This window comes from Macrobrachium nipponense, chromosome 26, assembly GCF_015104395.2.
Source record: "Macrobrachium nipponense isolate FS-2020 chromosome 26, ASM1510439v2, whole genome shotgun sequence".
NCBI classification, from domain to species: domain Eukaryota; kingdom Metazoa; phylum Arthropoda; class Malacostraca; order Decapoda; family Palaemonidae; genus Macrobrachium; species Macrobrachium nipponense.
The window spans coordinates 2,329,972-2,354,971 of record NC_087215.1 but is presented as its reverse complement, the minus strand read 5'-3'; the positions used below and the strand labels follow the sequence as shown (position 1 = coordinate 2,354,971).

The 25,000-nt window shown below is 33.7% G+C and overlaps 2 protein-coding genes across 2 annotated transcripts in view; one reads left to right on the top strand and one right to left on the bottom strand.

Moving 5' to 3' along the window:
- The window catches only part of LOC135199960 (facilitated trehalose transporter Tret1-like), an 82,579-nt gene that overhangs the window by 34,305 nt on the left and 23,274 nt on the right, over positions 1-25,000 (bottom strand). The gene's annotated exons all lie outside the window — the stretch shown is intronic.
- Positions 1,393-19,500, top strand: LOC135199754 (uncharacterized). Its single transcript, XM_064227910.1, has 4 exons — positions 1,393-1,549; positions 10,202-10,463; positions 18,015-18,110; positions 18,932-19,500. The coding sequence occupies exons 2-4, from the start codon at positions 10,209-10,211 to the stop codon at positions 19,067-19,069; spliced, it is 489 nt and encodes a 162-aa protein (XP_064083980.1). The 5' UTR covers positions 1,393-1,549; positions 10,202-10,208; the 3' UTR covers positions 19,070-19,500.

Sequence of the window (25,000 nt, the reverse complement as noted above, 5' to 3'; positions counted from 1 at the left end):
TTACTCGGAAGATGAAGCCTATACATACGGAGCAAGGGACAAGCCAGCCAAAGGGACCACTGACATGAAATTCAAGCTTCCAAAGAATATTATTATTATTATTATTTTATTAAAAGTAATGGATACTTCAGCAGCGTTACACTTGTAGAGATTCTTCTCTATTTTACGAATAGCGGCTTTTTCCGTGCTACTTAAACAGGCTAGTAGAGCGCCTATAGAGGTCATGATCAAATAGTGTCAAAATAGGTGTCTATATTTGAGTTCTACAGATAAACTATGATACCATAGTCATCAAAGTCATTAACGATTTTCTCTCTCTTTCTTTCTTGAAGCGAGCTTTCGTCTGGAGCTGCCAGACATCCTCGGGCTGGGAAGCTGAGGGTGGACTGATCTATTTGTGTTGTTGTTGTTGTTGTTTTTGATTAAACTGACCTTATGTCAGCACGGGCTCTTTCGTCCTCTTTATATTTGGGGTTGACAGCAGGGGTCTGCCCCATGCTGATCTCCTATTGGCTGGTGGCGGTAAGTCTTCGTTTTCATTGGTGGCTTGAGCCAGGTCTCAAGCCACTTTCTCCGAGTCGATGGTTGCGATGCTGCAGGTCTTGCAGCCGTCTAGACCAAGGACACCTTGGTCTAGACCTCCTGAGCGGCACGGTAACGTTTGATGGGCGTTTGCGCTACGCTGCGGGACGTCACGGCCAATTTGAATTTCCATCGGCTGCAGGAGTACCTCGTTCGGAGGAGGCGTTGTCTCCGTAGAGTTTGTCGTGATCGGTGGTGTCATTGTTGGTGGCAGGTCTTCTCATACTCGTAGGGAGGAGAAATTCTTCCTGCGTCGTATTCAGAGTAGGTTTTATTTGCTGGATGAGAAGCGCCTCCAGCAGGCGTAACCGACGGGCATCAGGGGCCTTCCCGATGATCTTCGTGTTCTGTATGATCACATCCCGGGAGATGGCCTCTTGATGTTTGGTATTATTATTATTATTATTATTATTATTATTATTATGATATTGAGATTGATTATGATGATGATGATGAGATGATGATGATGATGATTATTATTATTATTATTATTTATTTTATTTATTATTATTCAGAAGATGGAGAACCATACTTGCGTATATGGACCAAGACCACAAAAGGTGCACTGACTTGAAATTCAAGCTTCCAAAAACAAACGTTGTGATGTTCATAAAAAAACAGTAACCACAAGATATAATGAGGAGGGGAAATTCAGGATTAATAATATATAATAATAATAATAATATACAACTCCTTATTTGGTGTAACCGGACCTTCACACAAGCGTCAAACGAACGTAATCGACAAAACGAAAATGCCGCCAACGTAAACTTGACCGCGACGTGACATCTCTGTTCCGCAAAGTAAGTGTTCTCCCCCAAGTGTAAATATCCGCGACTGCATCCAATATCTTCTCAGTGCAGGTCTGGCCATCGAACGGGGCAGCCGTCACCTCTCTCCTCCTTGAACGACTTTCAGTAGAGATACGAAACTTTTGACTTTGAAAAATCGTTCGCAGTCGCGCAAGGTAAATTGAGATAACACAGTGGTTAATTAAGTGATATTACGTCTTGATGTGTTTTTAGTTTTGTGGATTACTGATAGATACTTCCTTTCGACTGAACGCCAAAATATTCTTTGTTAAGCTCGAATTTCCAGTTGTTGGCCCCTTTGGTGGGCTTGTTCCAGAAGTATAAGGTTCATCTTCTCATTAATAATAATCATAATAATAATAATAATAATAATAATAATAATTCAAAGAAAACTCATAATCACACGAGTTAATTCAATGAAATGGAATAGTAAATCGACAATAATAGTCTGTTTGATCTTATTTTAAAATACAAAGTAGAAAGCTTTCGAAGAACTGCGCGGTCCTCCTTGTCAATCTGAATATAATCACTAACAGTGACCATACAAAAACTTTGTTTGTTTTTTGACTAGTTTTACAAACAAGCTATTTGGAAACTAGTCAAAAAACAAAGTTTTTTATGGTCACTGTTAGTAATTATATTCAGATTGACAAGGAGGACCGCGCAGGTCATCGAAAGCTTTCTGTTTTGTATTTCAATTAACAAGACCAAACAGACATATTATTGTGAATTTACTTTTCCAATAATATTATTTTAATATTGTTAAATTCCACGGGTTGAACACACTGTGTTAGGTTAACTTTTTTACAAACTTAACATTTACTCTGAACAAAGAGAAAAATCAATATCTGCAACACGTCTCAACTTCAAAATAGACCTGTTCAATATTCCACAGGAATTGTTAGATAACTTTTGTTACGTAACAGTCAAGTACTCCAGCGTTACCTTGTGACAATTTAACATATTTCACTCTTCCGCTGACAAAATTTAAATTACTGAAATATTACATCTGTCAGGGAATAAAATATAAATTTTACTTTTTTATCAATTTCATGTCCGTGAGAAAAAATAGCAAGCGTCCCTAAAATAAAATTTTAGAATATACGTCTGTCAGAGTACAAAAGGCGTGATCTGGCACCCAGCTTACTCGGGGTGCATCCTAAAATCTACGGTCATACAGCGCGTTGGTTCACCAACGTAAACGAATAACGCTACATATTATTAGAAATAGTTGTTCTGTACTAACACGCACATTATTTTTTATATCTTCATTCTAATAAATAAATCATCGATATCGTACCCTAAAATTCCTGTACCTTTAACTCGACGCGAAACACCTTTTTAAGACCTTTTTAGGCTTTTAAGGCTTTTCCATAGTCCTTTCCTACCCCCAACCACAATAACGACAAATTTATAGGCTTACTCCTCGAGTAAGCGAAAATAATAAGTTTGTTATAAAACGCTTTCCCATTTTTTTTCAAAATTTTTACGTCAATAATCGTAAAAACAATAAAAGATGGTAGATGCGTTAAAACCGTAGTTAATATTATGAAACCACATTTTGCTCAAGTTGGGTCAAATAACCTTTTATTATTCCATTATATCAGAAAGATTACTGTGTTAATTTTATATTTGTGTCTGACTGTTTAGTCACGCGATGCTGAGGAATTTCTAGTGACATTTAATACCGCGACAACAACGTTACATTGATCAGTGGCTGGGAAAATAGGAGTTCGACTTTAGCAAACATATATGTATGTATGTATATATATATATATATATATATATATATATTATATATACATCCAAACATACAATATACTTATACATAATAATATGTATGTATCACACATACAACACACAACATGAGGATCTAACCAAACATATACTAAACACCACCACCTACGCACCCACGTGTCTTGAAAGACCTTCTAAGAAAAAGAAAAGAAAAAACACATCAAAAAAAATGAACACTAAACCTCCATCAACAGTGTACCACCGTTAAAGTATGTATTGGCGTGTCGCCATAACCTTAGTGGTAACAAATAGTACACTATATTGCCACGTGACACTCAGTCTATACAAAAATTCTGCCGGCAACGACACTGCTCAGTTTACTATAGATTCACATCGAACCGTGCATTTGATGTCTAGGCCAGGCCGTCCCTTACGACGCTCCTAATTGGCTGTTGATGAGCCAATCACAGGGCTGGAAACTCTCCTCAGTCTCTCTCGAGAGTTCACATAGGCAGGATGTTTCTTCCATCTCTCCTGAGGGATACGTCTTTCAAACGTATCCCTCAGGAGCGATGGAACATACATACTGCCTATGTGAACTCTCGAGGGAGACTGAGGAGAGTTTCCAGCACGGATATGATTGGCTCATCAACAGCCAATCAGGAGCGTCGAAAGGGACTGGCCTAGACATCAAATGCACGTTCGATGTGAATCTATTATAACACTCAGCTTTTCTCACTAATTATGAAGTATAATAACCTATATTTTTATTCATATTTTGCTTAAGACTTTAAGAAGACAGGCTACTACTACTATATTATTTTATATTATTTTATTATTATTATTATTATTATATTATTCCAAAATGAAACCGATATTCATATGGAACTGACTTGAGAGTCAAGCTTCCATCGAATATCAAAATGTTCATTAGAAAGAAGTTACAAATGCTAATGGGAAATACAGAAAGAACGAAAACAAATTTAAATTATATACATATATAAAGATAAAGAGAAATGATTTAATGAAATTATTAAAATGCAGCTGGGTTTGTTCAATACTTGGACGGGTGACCTCAAGGAAAACATTCACACTTTTCGTATGCAAACGTCCCTTAAAACATCCGTGGGCGCTGGGGTGATGTGCTGGATACCCTCATTCCCACTTTTTTTTCTGAAATCACAGAGACAGCGTCAACCTAGGAATAACAAGGCGTGATCCGACCACCAGTTTACTCGGGCGCATGATAAAATCTACGGTCAAATAGCGCGTTGTTTCACCAACGGAAATTAAAATAAATACGTTCTATTTTATTAGATATAATTTTTCTGCACTGTTTAACTTGTACATTATTTATTTTTTACATTTTCATTCTAATAAGAAAATGATAAACATCGTATCCTAAAATTCCTAAATCTTTAACTCGACGCGAAACACCATTTTTAAGGCTTTTTCATTGACTTTTCCTACCCCCGCCACCCCCAACAACAACAACAGCAAGAAGAAGAAGAAAACAAAAACAAAAACAACAACAACAAAATAGTTTCTAGGCTTACTCCCCGAGTAAGCAAAGAAAAAAACAAAGCTATTATGCGGTTCCCTGAGGACTTTATCAATCCCATTCGATTAATAATTAATTAATCTGTCTCTCAAAGGCCAGACGGGAAGTCATGCAAACGTGGACCTCTCTCTCTCTCTCTCTCTCTCTCTCTCTCTCTCTCTATCACCATCCCAAAGTTTCCGGTGGTTTAGCATGCAATGATTGACAATGCGCAAATGATGATACATGCGTGTATATAGACCATCTAAATATATATATATATATATATATATATATATATATATATATATATATATATATATATATATATACGTATATATATATATATAAAACTCTTATACAATCGAAGTACTGACAAAGGAATTTGAAATGAGGCAATAAGTTTGTATGTATAGTATATATTCATATATATATATATATATATATATATATATATATATATATATATATATATATATATATAGAAGTATATATAATATACATATATATATAATATATATATATATATATATATATATATATATATATATATAACAACTGTTCTACTGCGTTGCAAGTTCCTCATACTAACATCGACCTTTACGATGACATAACTACAATGATTTCCAGAAGATAATGTCAAGGTTCCCATTCGTAATTCACGACCCAAAGACCACAAAAAAAGCTTGTTTGAATTTCAGGTCAATGTCCGAGATTTCATAGCGATTATAGTACATTTTTTTGGAGTCTCCGTTTACTTTACTGAAATGTCTACTTTCCCCTTTGATTCTGTATGTTTTAGCAATATCTTACAGAGATGTAAGTAAGATGTTTTGTTACTGTGTAAACATACACTCAAGTCTTCAAAACTGCGGCTGTATTATTATTATTATTATTATTATTATTATTATTATTATTATTATTATTATTATTATTATTATTATTATTATTATTATTATTATTATTATTCAGAAGAAAACACACAATTCATATGGAGCAAGTCCACAATAGAGGCCACCGATTTGAAATTCAAGCTCCCATAGATTATTATTATTATTATTATTATTATTATTATTATTATATTATTATTATATTATTAGGAAAACTCTCTATCGCGAGAGTGTATATAATGTTCTAGAGGGTCCACAATAATTATACAAAGTGTTAAGAGTCCATGTATAATTTTTAAGACTACAAAAAGTTTACGAACCCTTCCCTGGTTCTCTTCAGTCCAAATGAACAATTAGTTACAACATGTACAGAGGTAAATTTAAAAACAAGAGTCGTTGAAGATCGTTGACACCGGTCGTTAGCTCGTTAATACGGGCCAGTGATGAAGAAGAGGGCAATTATCTCCAACGATCTTCAACGACTCTTGTTTTTAAATTTACCTCTGTACATGTTGTAGGCCTATTGTTCATTTGGACTGAAGTGAGCCCAAGGAAGGGTTTGCAAGCTTTTTGTAGTAGTCTTAAAAATTATACACGGACTCTTAACACTTTGTATTAATGCGGCCCCTTATCGAACATTATTATCACTTATTATTATTTATTATTATTATTATATATTATTATTTTTTATTAGTTATTATTCAGTAGAATTGAACCCTGTTCATGAATGGAACAAGCCGACTAAATTAGCTATTGACTTGAAATTCAAGCTTGTTTCAATATTATTATTATTATTATTTTATTTTAATTATTATTTTTTTTTTTTTTGTGGGGGGGAGTTTATTACAGTCCTCCAATTCGACTGGGTGGTATTTATAGTGTGGGGTTCCGGGTTGCATCCTGCCTCCTTAGGAGTCCATCACTTTTCTTACTATGTGCGCCATTTCTAGGATCGACCACTTTCTGTATGAGTCCTGGAGCTACTTCAGCCTCTAGTTTTTCCAGGTTCCTTTTCAGGGATCTTGGGATCGTGCCTCCTAGTGTTCCTATGATTATGGGTACAATTTCCACTGGCTATCCTATAATCCTTCTTATTTTCTATTTTCAGGTTCTTTGATACTTATCCGCCATTTTTTCCTTGTCTTCTCTTCAACTCTGGTATCCTATGGTATTACGACATCAATGAGTGATACTTTCTTCTTGATTTTGTCAATCAACGCCACTTCTATCAATTATTATTATTATTGTTATTATTATTATTATTATTATTATTATTATAATTATTATTATTATTATTGTACTTAGGAAGCAGACCCTCTCTCAAGCATACTTTATTAAAAGTAATGGCTACTTCACCAGCGTCACAACTTGTAGAGATTCTTCCCTATTTTCCGAATAGCGGCTTTTTCCGTGCTACTTAAACAGGCTAGTAGAGCGCCTATAGAGGTCATGATCAAATAGTCAAAATGGGTGTATATATTGGAATTTTACAGATAAACTATGATATCATAGTCATGCCAGACATCCTCGGGCTAGGAAGCTGAGGGTGGACTGATCTTCGAATATATACACCAATTTTGACTATTTGATCATGACCTCAACAGGCGCTCTATTAGCCTGTTCAGTAGCACGAAAAGCCGCTACTCGGAAAATAGAGAAGAATCTCTACAAGTGTAACGCTGCTGAAGTAGCCAACTTTTAATAAAGTATTATATTGATATTATTATTATTATTATTATTATTATTATTTATTATTATATTCGGAAAACGAACGCTATTCATATGGTAAATAGAAAGAGACCACTTATTAAGAAAGAGAGAAAAAATTCAATCAAATTACTAATCACATTTTGAAAACTGTAACAAAAGATTATCAAAATAGAAGAACTGTATTAGGGTCATTACAAGGTGAGGAACATTTCAAAAGATATTTGCAGCAAAAGATTATTCATACGTATTAATGACGATAAATTGATATAGCTGATATTACACAAAAAAAAACAGCAAATTCCACCATATTTGGTAAGACACGCAAATGCCAAGATTACTGACGATTGACGCAATAATTATCTAGTCCGCTTTATGAATATTAATTGTTTTTTTTTTTTTGTCCTAGATTATCTTTATGTCTACAAGTTATTAGATTTTTTTGTTCGCATAATTCCCCTAGTGACGCAATAAGTGGGTTATGAGCGCTCGTCAAACAATAAATGAACTTGAAATTTATAAAGCTTAGCTCAGGTTTTTCGTAGATGATTATGTAAATGTTTCTCGAACAATTATATATATTATATATATATATATATATATTATCATATATACATATTATATAGATATATATATATATATATATATATATATATATATAGATATATATGATATATGTATATATATATTATTATAGATATATTCTATATATTATATATATATAAATTTATGTATGTATTACTATATATATATATGATTATATGATATATATATATATATAGTATATAGGTATATATATTCATATATATATATATAAATATATAATTATATATATATATATATATATATATATATATACAGAGAGAGAGAGAGAGAGAGAGAGAGAGAGAAGAGACTGGATATGCAGAGGGAGCCGTTCTACAAGCAGGTAGCAGTCACGTGCATATAGAAGTCTATCCGTGAGAGAGAGAGAGAGAGAGAGAGAGAGAGAGAGAGAGAGAGAGAGAGAACTGACTGATTGAAGAGGTCCTAACTGTTGCTTATGGCTGAGGGTTATTGCATATCATGGCTCTTTTACACACACACACAGGGTCTAGCTAGTGTTCATTGACCAAACGGACCGTGGTTAGATATGATCCCTTTTATGAATTGGTATACTTCGTAATGTGTGTGATTTGAACCGATTTTCTTTCTTTTATGCTACTTTAGTTCAAAGTGCGGCGCGATAAGGTTAGCGGTGCCATCAATGAGGGCATACTTAACATGAACTACGTCTGCTGTATTATGACAGTAGACCTAATAAGCTCAACAATCATAACATTTTCAAAGTAGGAATATGAATTAAAACAAGTTTTCTTTGAATTTTGAAGCTTTCGGCTGTGTTTAAACTTCCCTTATGTTGCAAAATGTTCTATGGGCCTAAAAAATTAATATAAGCCTTCTGAGATGTAATCTGTTACTAATGAATTTATTTGTAGAGATTACCTGTTCTTTGACGAATACAATAGGATTATGATATTACAACCAGTTTTCTTTGAATGTTGAAGTTTTAGGCTGTGTTTAAGCAGCCTGTACGTTGCAAAATTATTTATAGGCCTAAAACATTAATCTAAGCCTTCTGAGATGTAATCTATTACTAATGTTTTATGTGTAGAGATTAACTGTTCTTTGAGGATTGATTGTATTGAGGTGATGGCTATTAATTGAAATATAAGTATTAATATCTAGGCATCTGGAACACTTGTTCTTCAACTGGTTTAAAGTATTATTTTCTTGAAAGTCCTTCTGCTCCCTTTTGGTGTATAATTAATTCTTTTATAAAGTGTAAACTTGAAGTGCAAGAACATGTTGAAAACCTCATTTGCTATCTCGCCAGAAATTGTTAATAGAGAGACGTGAATGTTAAGTGTAAAGTAAATAACAAATAATTATATATGAAAATCCAAATATTCCTCTAACACATATAAAGTAAATATGTTCAAGATAATTGCATTGTCGCTACTCATTGTAGACCTACTTATGTTACACGAGGTGGTTATTGTTGCACAGACACTAATGGTGCGTCATGGCGTCACACATGCTACCCCACACACGTTGACAACGGTGGGCGCATTCTATTTTTGTAAAAACATTTTCATTTTTTTCTACGTTGAGGTGTAAAAGTAATGAAATAGGACTATTTCAAATTTTATGCTTGCTTTGGAACTGTCATTAATGTTATGACAATTTTTTTTCGTTTTTTTATTTAACATTTGAACTGAGGTTTGATGACGACTGCGTTTTGGTAAAATGCTTCAGCGATATGTGAACTAAAATTTTGAAAATGTTTCGTAAGTGTTTTTTCGAAATTTGGCTACACGTGACATTTTTTTACGGTTTTACAATATATTGACAGATTTCACTCTTTGGAAACATATTATGGCATTATTGTATGCAATAATAGCGTTTTCGCATTGAAATAATAGATAAATGTGGAGCATAGTAGGTTGCCAGTTAGTGAATTTTGAACGAAATCCTAAGGAGTCATGTCTCATGAGATTTGAGCATCACTGGTACCTAACTAGGCCGAGCGTTCCTCGCTGTATTGATTAATACCACCAAATGCTTGTTTCTATATATTATCCTTTGTAGACACTACAAAATTAGCAATAAAATAACCAAAAATTACATTAACAGTCAACTGTTAAAATGATTAACAATATATGCTGCGTTCGTCTTTCGAAGCCTAGACCTATAGGTAACCTATGCACATCATCGTGTTCATTGTTGTATTGTAGTTTTGTTAAACCTATTCATCTGGGACGCCAAATATTTGTGTCTTTGTAGTATCTTCTGTAGGCATCAAGAATGTAAGACAAAATGACCGAAAAAAAAACATGTTAATAGTCAATGTTAAAAGAAACTGTCAAGAGCGGGTTTCACTCTCCTTTCAGAGCACAAATGAAGACCTCGAACCCGTGGACAGAAAAATTCTCCCAAGAGACTAACGGAAAGGTGCACAAGCTTATTCTACCTGAAGGAGAGGAAACGGACGAAGGAAGACAAGAAATGGATGAAGGAGGGGGAGGAGGAGGAGGAGGAGGAAGACAAGAAGACAAAATCTCTCCTCAACCGACTGGTACGGATATCCGTACTCAAGAACGCAGACCTTTGATAGACGAAAGTAGTACCAACCACATCGCTTGTCTTGATAAGGTAAGGAAAGTAAAGCTATTAAATTAGATTAAATATTGACAAGATACTTTATTAAGTTACCCGAATTAATTATTTTTCAACTTTGGTTTAAACTGTCTTTTTATACGTAAGTATAACGACTTACAGTTATGGTACTACTAGTATATGCCGGCTGGTTGAGGTAAAGCAATCATGGAAGTAAAGCTATTAAATTAGATTAAATAATAGATAAGATGCTTTATTAAGTTACCCGATTTTCAACTTTGGTTTAAACTGTCTTGTTAAACGTGAGTATAATTTTAACTACCTAGAGTTGTGGTACTACTATATGCCGGCTGGTTGAGGTAAAGCAATCAAGGTATACTACCGGAGATATTTGCTGACAATCTATAAAAGTCTTCTCTTACTCACCAATCCTTTTGCTCAATGCTACGAAATGCGTTACAGGTTGACAGTTCTGTAATACTTTAATTTAGCGACATAACTTTATATATATAACTTAAAACTAGTATGTTTTCCAGAGAAACCAAGTGAGCTTGTTAGAGAATCATAAGAGGAGCAATGGGTAGTGTGAATAAAATTACTAATCTCTCTCTCTCTCTCTCTCTCTCTCTCTCTCTCTCTCTCTCTCTCGTACATCTGAGCACACGTGAAATGCAACAAGACGACCGGTAGACCGACGACCGCAACAAATGGGCTGAGTTCCCGGCAATTGACCGGTATCCTGCTCAGCAACGAACCCCTGTCGCCAATGTTATAATAGATAGGTGCATTCGGCCTTGCAACATCAAGGGCAGGGGTTGGTGGGGGTTGGGGACGTGGGGGGTGGGGTGGGGGAGAAAAAGGTCAATGTCGGCCATAAATCCTCTAGAACACCCAGATGCATTGTGCCGTCGCTTGGGGTTGGGTTGGATGCACACCGCTATAGTTCGTTTGGTCTAGAGAGGTCACGGGAAGGGGGAAGGGTAGGGGTGTTTGTTGTTCTACAGGGGTTGTGGGGTTGGGAAGGCGAGGGTTTAAGGATATTATGTAACACATTGTATTACGAGAATGCACCCAGAGTTCGTTTAGTCTAGAGTTTGGGCAGTTTGGATGGGGGCGAGAGAGGGGAAGGTTGTTATGGTTATTCTACATGAGGGGAGGGATGGGGCCGGTCCTTTTTTTTTAATATCTCTAACTCGTTTCACCGGACGATTCCAGAACTTGTTACTTAGTTCCCTACAGGATATTATTCATTCTAATCATATCATTTCACGGTCTTGCCCATAGACTACTCAAATCTTTGAATACTGGAAAGGCTTATAGGTCTAGCGAAGTTCCTTCATGATAATCTATAGAGCTTATAGGTCTGATGTAAGTCCCCTCCATGATGGTTACAGATATTTGCAGACGAACCTGCCTGTTATTTTACAGTCTCTATCGTCTCATTACAGGCATTGTCCATTTGAAATCCTTGCTTGCACAAGCGGTTTTCTCAAGAGCTGATCATTCAGTGAGCTTTCTAAACAAAATTTGAATCATAAAATCTCATCCATACCCTGAGCTTTTATCATGACTTGTCAAGCAAGAGCATTCATGCCATTTTTCATGGTATCTCTATGGTTTTTATCAGGTTCTGGCATATATACATCCTTGTCAAGTAGAGTTAAGTAGTCAAATTACACAGTTTCCTGTTATAGTCGTATGTTAGGTCTCTTGGCCAATATTGCAACTGCGCATAGACCTGACACATTTCCTCTGCCACTCACGAGAGAGATTTCTAAAAACCACTAGTTCCTATCTAAGCTGTATGGCCAATTCACTTCAGTTTTGAACTATCTAGGGAGTCTATACATGCATACATATATACAAACTCAGAACAGCAAAACATACAGTCAAAAATTGGAACAAAGCTTCCTTAGTCCCGGTGGCGTCTCTTGTCAAATCTGTGTCACGATTTCGTAAAAATAAAAATATGATAGTGTATTGACTTTCGACGATATATTGAAAATTTGTTTCCATGTGGAGTTGTTGATTAATGAATGAAATTTTTAAGACTACAAAGTAGGTTTATCTAGTCGATTAAGCTTTCTCTAGTCTATAAGCTGTCTATTGGAAGTGAATGATAGTACTATTCCCCTACAGCCGTCATGTTTTGTACCCAATTTTAAAACAAAATATTGAAAAACTGAAAAAAAAAAAAAAGTTATATTATAGACCTGACAACTGGAATAAAATCATTACGCCTCACATTTAATACCCTAATTTAACTTCCTTTTTATTGTCCACTTGAGCTGCATTTGTTGTAATATCTAGTTAACACTTATTCCAGACCATTTGCATTGCACTGAACCGTACTTGCATATGTTCTCTTGCGTAACAGCCATTGGCTAATTCAACTCTTACGTAACCGGGGTGTGTGTGTGTGTGTGTGTAATTGACCCTTACGTAACTATCTGTGAAGCTCACGTGATATATATTAATGTTCATCACTATTTAGCGTCTTATTACAGTTTTTATTTATTTATTTATTTTAGTTCTTAAGCTTGGGTAAGCCTCAATGCGCATGTATGAAAGGATACTAGACCTATACGATTTCTGTTCAAGGTTCTAGTTTGAAAGAATCTTCGAGACGAGTCTGACATCCTACCTTTTGGACTTGTAATGAATTATTTGCCACGAATTACGAATTAGTTCTCGATTTCTGGAGCCTAAATATATTATATATATATATATATATATATATATATATATATATATATATATATATATATACATATATATATATATATATAGAATATATATATATTGTTACGAAAGTGCCAAGTATCTGTTATTACACTTTACCATTCATTTAATGTTACCTCACAAAGCCAGACACCTGAACCCTCATAACACGTTTAAATTAAACGACTGAATACTCTAGGCAACAGTGATCCCTTAACACTTACCAGTATTGCAGAAAATCAGACTAAGTTCATCAAAACAGGTGTGAGGTATCTTGTAAGTAATTAAATTATCAAAGGGCATCACTCCATCAACAACTTGAAAAGTAAGTATTTCCCTGATTGCAGAAGTCTAAGTAATTCCCTGGTTCTAAGTCACTTCAAGTAAATTGAAGGAAAGCAAATCAATTACCACTCTATATTTTCTACCTAACATAAATATAATCATAATTAAATTCAAATATACTGGTTATAAATGAAAATACTTCAAAAATTTTAAATACAAAAATTTATTATTAAACTCAAATTTATTAGTGAAATTCACAATATCAGGGAAATTTACTGTTACTTGAAACAAAGTAAAGTTTAATTATTCTTGAATCAAATTAAGTAAAATTAATCAAATTAATCTATCACAAACTTCAAGAAAATTAATTCAATTGAAATTCAAAAGTGTTAGGCAATAATTGAAAATTTGAAATTAATTCACAAGTGCTAAACAACAACAAAACTTGAAAAGAATTCTAAGTAAATGAAAATTAATTCACAAATGTTAAATTTAATTAAATGTGCAATGATTAAGCAATGAAAATAACTAAGTCAATTAAATGTGAATGTAAATGAAAATACAAAATAAAAAGACACACTTCAATAAGAAAATGAACAAGTGCACAAACAGTGGAACAAACACAAACACAAAAAAAAATCAGCAATGTGAAAAGTGTAAATCTTTTTCACTCAAAACAAAACATTATAACCAACAGTTTTTACCAAACCTTCATAACCACCTGCGATTAGTTTTGAAACCACAGTTCCTATCAATATTAGTTAACCACACGCCCTATCTATTATTAGTTGCAACTAATAAAAATATAACACTTTACCTTTTTGGTATACCAACTTCTTTCTCTTGCTGCAGCTTGTATATCACACTTTCACAAAAACCAGCGCCGTTACGAAACAATGTGTTGTTCAGATTCCACAAAAGAAACTAATAACACTAAATAAACTCTAAGAAATATCAAATATTAAATATGAAATTCTAAGTTACGAGTGACCAGTTTACGTTACGTTAATATAATCTCAATGATGTCGAGTGAGAGAGAGAGAGAGAGAGAGAGAGAGAGAGAGAGGGAGATCTAACCGCCTCGAGGTTCTATGATATAATGAAATCTTCTTCCTTGCGGAAACTGGATTGGAGATATGATACAAAACGTTCTTGGCACAAATGCTTCTAGTAGCTTCAAAATCTGACGCAATCTTCATAAAGAAATGTGCAATCTCCACGTGGGACTCGGCAAAGACATACACTACGAGTCCAGTCTGTTAAAAAAAAAAAGACACGTACTCTACTCGATCGACACGAAGGAGAAGTCTTATTATGTACTATGACAGATTCTTCCCAAAACACAAATGAAGATTTGAGATCGCTTATCAAAACGCGTTGACAGATTAGGAAAGCAAACGGATCTCGCAGACCCTCTAATCTTACAGTGTTGACATAAAAGTTAAACATTCGTAGTTTCGAACAGACAAAGAAAGTCTCTCTCTTTTTACGTTCTACGTTAATATATATTCTTTTACAACATGTAATGCGAAATCTGAACACACATTTAAAACATCCTATTCTAAGCTATCTAGGAATCTGAAAAAATGTTACACAAATCTACATGACATTTCAAAGAGGGGAAACATGCATTTTGAAAGTAGCAATATATAATATATATATATATATATATATATATATATATATATATATATATATATATATATATATATATATATATATATATATATATATATATATATATAGATTCCTAGATAGTTTAGAGATAGGATGTTTTAAATGTGTTCAGATTTTGCATAACATAATGTAAAGAATATATATATATATATATATATAGATATATATATATAGATATATATATATATATATATATATATATATATAGTATTATAGATATATATATATACGTATACGTAGAGAGATTTTCTTTGTCCGTTCAAAGCTATAATTGTTTTTCAGTAACTTTCATCTCCCAAGATTAAGTGAGCTCGAGTCTTGCGTTGTTATCAAAACATGTCAATCGTAATTATCGCTCAACCTCCGTTTCGATCGGGTACGTGTCTGTTGAGTCAGACTCAACTCATACGTGTATGTCTTTGATCAAAGCCACATGGGGATTGCATGTAGCATTTCTTATGTGAAGTTGCGTTCAGATTTCCGAAGCTTCTAGAAGAATGGTCCTCAGAACGTTTGTGTCATCTGCCCTGTCCAGTTTCCGTAAAGGAAGAAGATTTCATTATATCTTAGAACCTCGAGGCATTAACATCTTGCTCTCTCGCTCTCTCTCTCTCTCTCCCCACGACATCCTTGAGATTATATTAACGTAACGTAAAATTGGTCACTCGTAACTTAGAATTTCATATTTGATATTTCTTTGAGTTTGTTTAGTGTTATTTAGTTTTTTTTGTGTGGAATCTGAACAAACATTGTTTCGTAACGGCGCCTGGTTTTTGTGAAAGTGTGAATCAAGCCTGCAGCAAAGAAAGAAAGAAATTGGTATACCAAGGTAAAGTGTATTATATTTTTATTAGTTGCAACTAATAACTAATAATTGTTAGGAACAGTGATTAACTAATAACTAATAATTGTTAGGAACAGTGATTAACTAATAACTAATATTTAATGGTTATGATGGTTTGGTTAACTAATAGCTAATAACAGGTGGTTATGAAGGTTTGGTAAAAACTGATGGTTATAATGTTTTGAGTGAAAAAGATTTACACTTTTACACATTGAATATTTTTGTGTTTTGTGTTTGTTCAATTGTTTTGTGCACTTGTTCATTTTCTTATTGAAGTGTGTCTTTTTATTTTATATTTTCATTTGCATTCACAATTTCATTGACTTAGTTATTTTCATTGCTTAATCATTGCACATTTAATTAAATTTAACACTTGTGAATTAATTTGCATTTACTTAGAATTCTTTTCAAGTTTTTATTATTATTTAGCACTTGTGAATTAATTTCAAATTTTTCAATTATTGCCTACACTTTTGAATTTCAATTGAATTAATTTTCTTGAATTTAATGATAAATTAATTTTGATTTAATTTTACTTAATTAATGATTCAAGAATTAATTAAACTTTACTTTGTTTTCAAGTAACAGTTATTTTTCCCTGATATTGTGAATTTCACTTATAAATTTTGAATTTAATAATAAATTTTTGTATTTAAAATTTTTTATAAGTGTTTTTATTTTTATACCAGTATAATTGCATTTGATTATATTTATGTTAGGTAGAAACATAGAATGGTAATTAATTTGCTTTCCTTCAATTAACTTGAAGTGACTTAGAACCAGGGAAGTACTTAGACTTCTGCAATCAGGGAAATACTTAGACTTTTAAAGTGTTGATGGAGTGATGCCCTTTGATCAATTTAATTACTTACAAGATTACCTCACACCTGTTTTAATGAAAACTTAGTCCTGAATTTTCTGCAATACTGGTAAGTGTTAAGGGATCACTGTTGCCTTTAGAGTATTCAGTTGTTTAATACGTGTTATGAGGGTTCAGGTGTCTGGCTTTTGGTGAGGTAATAATTAATGAATGGTAACCAGATACTTGGCACTTCGTAACAATATATATATATATATATATATATATATATATATATATATATATATATACTAATATATACTATATATATAATATACTACTGGCTTTTTCCTTTTTCTTGATTGTATCCGAATTTATTTTTTGCCAGTGAATTATAAGTTTATTTCTTGCGATCTAGCACCTGCATTTAAAAAAGATATACATAGGCCTACTTCCTTAATACAATAATGGAGAGTTATAAGATATCTAGGTGGAAAAAATGGAAATATATATCATTCATACTAGCTCAAGCTCAACACTCCGGAAGAAAGTTAGTTTTATAATGAAATTAAAATTATTAATTAACGATTTAGTAATGTTTGGAAGTGGTTAAGAGGCCATGCTTGGACCTTTGATCTCTAACCAACCAACAGAAATGGTTCAGGACAGCATGAGACTGCTGTTAACTATTAAATTAACCTGTTCTTAAACCAGGGTTCTCTGTTTTCAGCGTCAAAGGTTAATGACACCGGTATATGTTGAAATAATTAAAACTGAACCATTTCAAATCGGCAAAAAAAATGAAAAGAATAATATAATTAAATCATTTGCAGATGAAGAGGTTCTGAAATAAACATCAGAATGTCACAGACAATTGTTCCACATCCTCTCTGACAGATTATGTACCAAGACTGACCAGAGCTTCTACAAAACTCCTGTAGAGTTTTTGTAGTCTCATGAGCCTAATCACTGATTCGGTTGTGGTACTAAAAACTTTTGAAGATCAACAATAATTCCTGTAGGATTTCTGTAGTGTCATGAATATAATCCTCAATTCTACTGTAGTGCTAAGAAATTCTGAAAAACTTCTATAATATTCCTTTAGGATTTCTGTAGTCTCATGGACCAAATTCCCTTTCATCTGCCGTAGCACTGGTCATTACAGTACCAAAGACAGGTTCCTTAGTGTGAATATAAATATAGTTCGCGTAGATAACCCCATAATACTCTCAGATTAAACAATATAATATTTTTCTTTCAGAATACAAAGACGCAACCAGACACCACCTCCGACCAGACATGCTGTCTGCCTAAAAAGTGTTGCTGTAGACCAGCCTTCACTCCGTTCTGTAGACAGGTCAGTTCCGGTAGGCCTAAGCCTAAATTAATTGCATTGTAACTTAAGGAATCCTGTTTACAATGACTATTACTTGTGTGTGACTGTAATGTACACCAATTCTACTTTATTAATTTGACTTTTAATCATTAAAAATTCCATTCTGGTGGAGAAAGGATTTCTCACTTTTTTATCTCTATAGTCTGTACCGTGTAAAATGGCCTAGGTTCACACCTAGGCCTGGGTACATACTCTTATAAATAATTCCTTCAAGTGTATGTTATTCACAATGTGAAGTGAATTAGATATTAAAGGTTTTTTTCAAAATTAGTATTTGAGAATACATGTGAAGTAGATATTGAGTGGTATTTGTAGAGAAATATTTGAGAATATATATATTATATTTATATATATATATTATATATATATATATATAGTATATATATGTGTTGTGTGTGTGTGGTGTGTGTGTGTGTGTGTGTATGTGTGTGTGTGGTGTGTGTGTGTGTGAACTTGGTATTTATACATAGATATTTGATAAATAAATATATCTTCCAGCTAGCCAACGTGGTAGCAACCTCATAAATACTTCCTTATGGGTATATGTTATTCCCAAGGTAAAATAAATTCCACATAAACGGTTATTTTGACTTGATATATGAGAAAATATATATAAATGTATATATTTTCCAGCTAGCCAACGTGTAAGTAATCTCATACATAATTCATATGGTCGTGTTATACACGGTGTGAAAGGAATCTAGCATTAAGGAATGCTTGTGTTTGACGTTAGAGAATTATTACACAATAAATATACGTAAATATACGTAAATACTTTCCAGGTAGCCAACGTTTTAGTAGCCTGCTTGGCAGGTCTGTCCGTAGGGACTATCCACGCGTTTCCTGCAGTTTCTCTGCCCCGGTGGGAGGAGGCTGGCTTCGTCCTCACAACTGCTCAGACCACCTGGTTCGGTGAGTAGGCCTACAATGCTAGGTTAATGACTTAGCAACACCTGTTACAGGTATATCTTTTTATAACTCGGCAACAACTGTTATAGGAGTATTTCTATGACGTGAATAATTACAGGTAATTTTTTGTGGTATCCAATGGGTAACTAATTACCAACTGGTTCGGTGAGTCTAAGGCCAGTTAACTTAGAAACACGTTTTATAGGCCTATGTTTTATAGTTCTCTCGGGGCCTAGGCCTTATATGAAACTAGTTAGATATAAATTTGTCTTTATTCATATATTTTGGTATAAAATTGAAAGCTTTCGTGGTCTAAATGATGTTTCAGATAACAGAACATTCGTACCAGCAATCTAACTACGAGTACTGGCTGCATGGTGTAAAATCTCTCTCTCTCTCTCTCTCTCTCTCTCTCTCTCTCTCTCTCTCTCTCTCTCTCTCTCTCTCTCTCTCTCTGGCTATGAGGATGATTGCAGAGATCTGCATCCAAAAATATGCAAAAACCTAAAAGAAGGAAAAGGATGTAAGTTCGACTCCAAAAAATGTAAATATAATGCAACCCTGTAGCAATGAATCATAATCAAATAAATAATCAATCAAGTATAAAATCCAAAAATAAGTCCAATGCCACTAAACAAACCAAATAAAGAGAGGAATAAAGAATATCAGGTAAAAGAAAAAAGCAAGCCATCAACGAGATATGCAGAGATGTCAGCAAAAAATATCAAAGCCTCAGCTCCAAGATTCTACTCAAGAGATAATAACTGTATTTATTATGCAAGAGGATATTGCAGATACAGAGAAAATTGCAGATTCAGACACAAAATGAATAATTATGATGAAGGAAGATCAAATATCATGGAAAAGTCAGTTTTTTTTTAATGTCAGAATTTCTGGAAATGAAAAAAAGAACAACATACCAGAACAGGAAAGAGACATGGAAAATCCTTATTATTACCAATATTAAATGAAGGAAAACACACAAACCATCATAGTGATGAATGCGCAGGGTTTAGTTACGAGTAACTCAAAAAAGAAAAATAGAATACTTAGAGAACTAACCCAAAAATTGAAAAGAAAATAGATATAATGAATATAAGTGAAACCTGGTATTCCCAAGAGACTGGGAATGATGATCAAATAAAAGGGTTCCAAACTTATAGATCAGATAGAAAAAATAGGAATCAAGGGGGAACCGCAATATATGGGAAAGACAAAAAAACAAGGAAAAATATATGAGAAATATAGTAACTCAGAATGTGAACTAATAGCAGTAGATTTGAATCTGAAAAATTAAAATGAACATAGTAATATATAGACCTCCTAATACTAAAGAGTTTGACTTAATAATATAGAAAAATTGGATGAAATATAGTGAAATCACAAAGACGGACTATTCTCCTATCTGGAGACTTCAACTTTCCTTTCGTAGACTGAAAAGAACGAATAGGAGATTTGTGGTTGTACTTATACATATAAAAAAGAGAGTAATATTAGTGCAGAAGAGGGAGATATTAGAAAAGAAAAACTATTAGATATGCTACTAGAATACAACATTCAACAAATAAATCACTGCCAACAAGAAAGGAAAATACTTTTAGACTAGTATTTGTGAACGAGGTGAATTATGTTAAAGAAATAATAGTTTATAATGCGAGTATTTCAGACCATAATGTCATAGAATTAACAGTCCATTCCAAAGCAAGTGAAAAACAGAGATAAGCAAGAAATGAAAAAGTGGGAAGGATATGGAAAATATACAACTTCTACAGTAAAAATATAAAATGGTCAGAAATAAATGAAGAATTAAACAAAGATTGGGATAACATTTTCGTAAGTGAAGACATAAGGGTAAAATACGGAGATATTATATAAAATATTAGAGAAAATAGTGGATAAATATATACCGAAGAGAAAGTAAACATCAGTCATGCATACCAAGAGACAGAAGGATCTTGTTCCAGAAAATCAGAAAGTGGAAAAAAGGTCTTGCAAAAGAAAAAAATGCATGGAAAGTTATAGAACTAAAAAGTAAAATAGAAAATGCAGAACAAAAGATTATACAATCAAAAGAAAATGAAAAACGGGACTTGGAAGAAAAAAAACCCTAATAAATATCAATGCAAAAGATGAATAAAAGAAGAATAGAAATAGGCCCTCTAAGAATTGAAGGGAAGATTAACGAATGAAACACAAATGGGAAATTTGCAACATATTGCAGAATGATATAAGAGAGAATTCACCCCTAGAATAGATAATGAAGATAATGATATAGAAGTAAGGGACCAAAAAAAGTGAAATATTTAGCTGACATAGATATTAATGAAGCTGATATTGTGCAGGCTATTAATGAAATTAAAAATGGAGCTGCAGCAGGGCCTGATGGAGTTCCTGCTATTTTGTAAAAGAAGGTAGTTCATTCTATCGCAAAGCCACTTGCAATATTATTAAGACAAGTGTAGATACAGGCAAGATTTATGATGAGCACAAATTAGCATAAATTACCCCTAAAACTTTCAAAAGTGGATCAAGACTAGAGGCAAGTAATTATAGGCCTGTGAGGCTAACATCACTATTATGAAAGTGTATGAAAGGGTAATGAGAAAAAATATTATGAAACATTTAATAAAAAATCATTTGTTTAATATAAGACAACATGGTTTCGTACCCGGAAAAAGTACACAAACCCAACTGTTAGTCCCACTGTGAGAACATATACAAAAATATGAAAAGCAGAAATGAAACCAGATGTGGTTTATCTAGACTTTGCAAAAAGCTTTTTGACAAGGTAGACCATAATATATTAGAAGAAGAAAATTAGAAAACACAAGGATCGTGATAAAGTATGAAGATGGTTAAAAGAATTTTTACACAACAGAAAACAGATAGTTATTGCAAACGATGAGAAATCGGATGAAGCTAAGGTAATATCCGGTGTGCCACAAGGTACAAGGTACGTTAGCTGCAATACTGTTTGTTATTATGATTGCAGACATAGACAGTAATGTTAAGGATTCGGTAGCGAGTAGTTTCGCCGATGACACAAGAATAAGTAGAGAAATTACATGTGATGAAGATAGGAATGCTCTACAAAGAGACCTTAACAAAGTATATGATTGGGCAGAGGTAAATAGGATGGGTATTTAACTCTGATAAATTTGAATCAATAAATTATGGAGACAGAGAAGGAAAGCTATATGCATATAGGGGACCTAATAATGAGACAATCACAAATAAGGAAGCAGTTTAAACGACCTTGGTGTGAGGATGAATAGGAACATGTTATGCAATGATCAATAGCAATTCTATTGGCAAAAGGTAAAGCAAAAAGGGGAGGGAATGTTGTTACGGCACTTCAAAACAAGAAAAGCTGAACACATGATTATGTTTATAAAAGGATATGTTCGTAGTCCACTTGAATATTGCAATATGATATGGTACCCACACTATCAAAGGATATTGCACAAATAGAGAGTGTACAAAGGTCCTCTACAGCTAGAATAGAAGAAGTTAAGGACCTTGACTACTGGGAAAAAATACAATCCTTAAAATTATTATAGTCTTAGAAGGAGAAGAGAACGCCACATGATAATTCAGGCATGGAAACAGATAGAAGGAATAGCAGAAAACATCATGGAACTAAAAATATCAGAAAGAGCAAGCAGAGGTAGATTAATAGTGCCCAAAACTATACCAGGAAGAATAAGGAAAGCACACAGGACATTAATCCACTGCGCACCAGCATCGATAATGCAGCGTCTATTCAATGCGTTGCCAGCTCATCTGAGGAATATATCAGGAGTGAGCGTAGATGTGTTTAAGAATAAGCTCGACAAATATCTAAACTGCATCCCAGACCATCCAAGATTGGAAGATGCAAAATATACCGGAAGATGTACTAGCAACTCTCTGGTAGACATTAGAGGTGCCTCACACTGAGGGACCTGGGCAACCCGAACAAAAATGTAAGGTCTGTTAAGGTAAGGTAAGGTCTCTCAGAATGTCTTTGTTCTAAATTTGAAAGGCTTTCCCAAAAGTTTTTCATTATTACTACATAAATACATGTTCAAAACGAACGTTCCTCTCTCTCTCTCTCTCTCTCCAACGCCAGCAAGAACTAATCAGTCAATCTCTCTCTCTGTCTCTCTGTCTGTCTGTGTCTCTCTCAGGCCAGCAAGAACTAATATCTCTCTCTCTCTCTCTCTCTCTCTCTCTCTCTCTCTCTCTCTGTTTTTCAAATGTTACTTATAAAACGTACCATTTTTTATTAGCCTAAGAAAACTGTAGAGTTCGCTTATCAATCTAACCACCTGATTAAAAAAAAATACGTTTAAACACCAAAAACAGCGTGTGGCTGCTTTGCTAGCGGTTGTTTCGTGAAAAACCACCTTTCCACAACCCACTACAATCCCTCTCCCCTTCACAAAAATAACAAATTTACAACATTCGTAGCATCGCTCTATTGAAAGTCGACTTAGAAGAAAACACTTAACGAAAGTTCCTTAATTTCTCGTAATGTTTCGTTAACGTTTTTAAAAATCTATGCATTATCACTTATTTGCTCTTATGTTCGTTAATACTGTATATTGATATCCGTTTATTAACCACCACCAGTCAATATTTTAATATATATGTATCAATATACAACTTATACTATGGATCATGCGAATATATTGTTTTTTGCTTAACGTCAAGAATCTTTCGCTAAATTAAGTTCCGCTTAAATCCGGTATACAACTTATAATAAGGACCATTTACACGAATAGCTAGTTTATACTTAACGTCAAAGTCTTTCGCCAAATTAAGTTCCGCTTAACTCGCGGAGATTCATCGTCCAGTGACATGATTGATTGGTTTTGTGAACTGGCGTTACTTCAGTTAGTGGACATATATCCGGCCTCCCCCTCCCCCCCCCCCTTTTTTTTTTTTAGTTTATTTAAGAAGAATCATTTTGTGGCCGTTCGCTCACTGGAGCTGAACCAAGAATCTTTGGTAGAAACCCTAGACCTATAAAAGCAATTCTTGCAGACTGTAAATTGTGTACCGTAGTCTTATATATTGTAATAATGGGATTACTAATTCATATTTAGATGAAAATTAACGTTTTGTTAACTTAAAATCAAGTTATGAACTTAAATTGACATTGTAGCCTATACAGATACCTACCGACTGCACGGTTGTACGTATAGTACCAAAATGGTTATGATTTCGTGTGAATAAAAAAAATTGAATATGTCTATGTACAAAATGATGGGGAGGACAGCCAATCTCTCTTTTCAAAACAGCTATTAAATTGGCGAAACCACAAAGCAAAACAACACTGTCAAATCAAAACAACCACAACACACCAGAGCAAAAACTGAACAACCAAACCTAGACTAATCGTGACATCGTGAACGCAAAGAGTTGAACAGGCTACTCATATCGAAGTGCGTGGGGAAACTGTGTTGAAAACTTGTACCATATATACACTTAAAACCATATGGACAATACACTTCCAAGTTTTCCTTCAAACTCTGAAAACAACCTTTTGGCTTCTCAAGTTGTGACAAAGCTTATAAAATTACCCACAGTCCAATATACAAATAATATATATTGATAGTCACCATTACGGGCACCAGGAGGCTGGACGAGGAAGTCGCCTAAGAGGGAAAATATTAATAACAAGTTGACTAAGTAGATATAATTAATATTTATCCTAATCTTGGGTATGTTTAGTATAGACTTGTTACAAAAGTTAGCAACTTGCCACATACATATCGCAAACAGGTTGCGGACAAGTCAGTGACCTACAAATGGAGATAATGGATAAATTGCACATTGGTTAGGCGTTTGGGTCTGTGAAGAAGTAGTTGAATTGTGTCCACCTGCCTGTATATTTTATGTATAAGTATCTGAATGTTTATCCGTGTTTTATTATAGTCTAACAAATTTACAACATT

Coding starts and splice junctions, on each gene's coding strand:
- LOC135199754 (XM_064227910.1), top strand. CDS start 10,209: ATGAAGACCTCGAACCCGTGGACAGAAAAATTCTCCCAAGAGACTAAC. Junction 10,464..18,014: donor ACATCGCTTGTCTTGATAAG/GTAAGGAAAGTA, acceptor TTTTTCTTTCAG/AATACAAAGACGCAACCAGA. Junction 18,111..18,931: donor TCACTCCGTTCTGTAGACAG/GTCAGTTCCGGT, acceptor AATACTTTCCAG/GTAGCCAACGTTTTAGTAGC.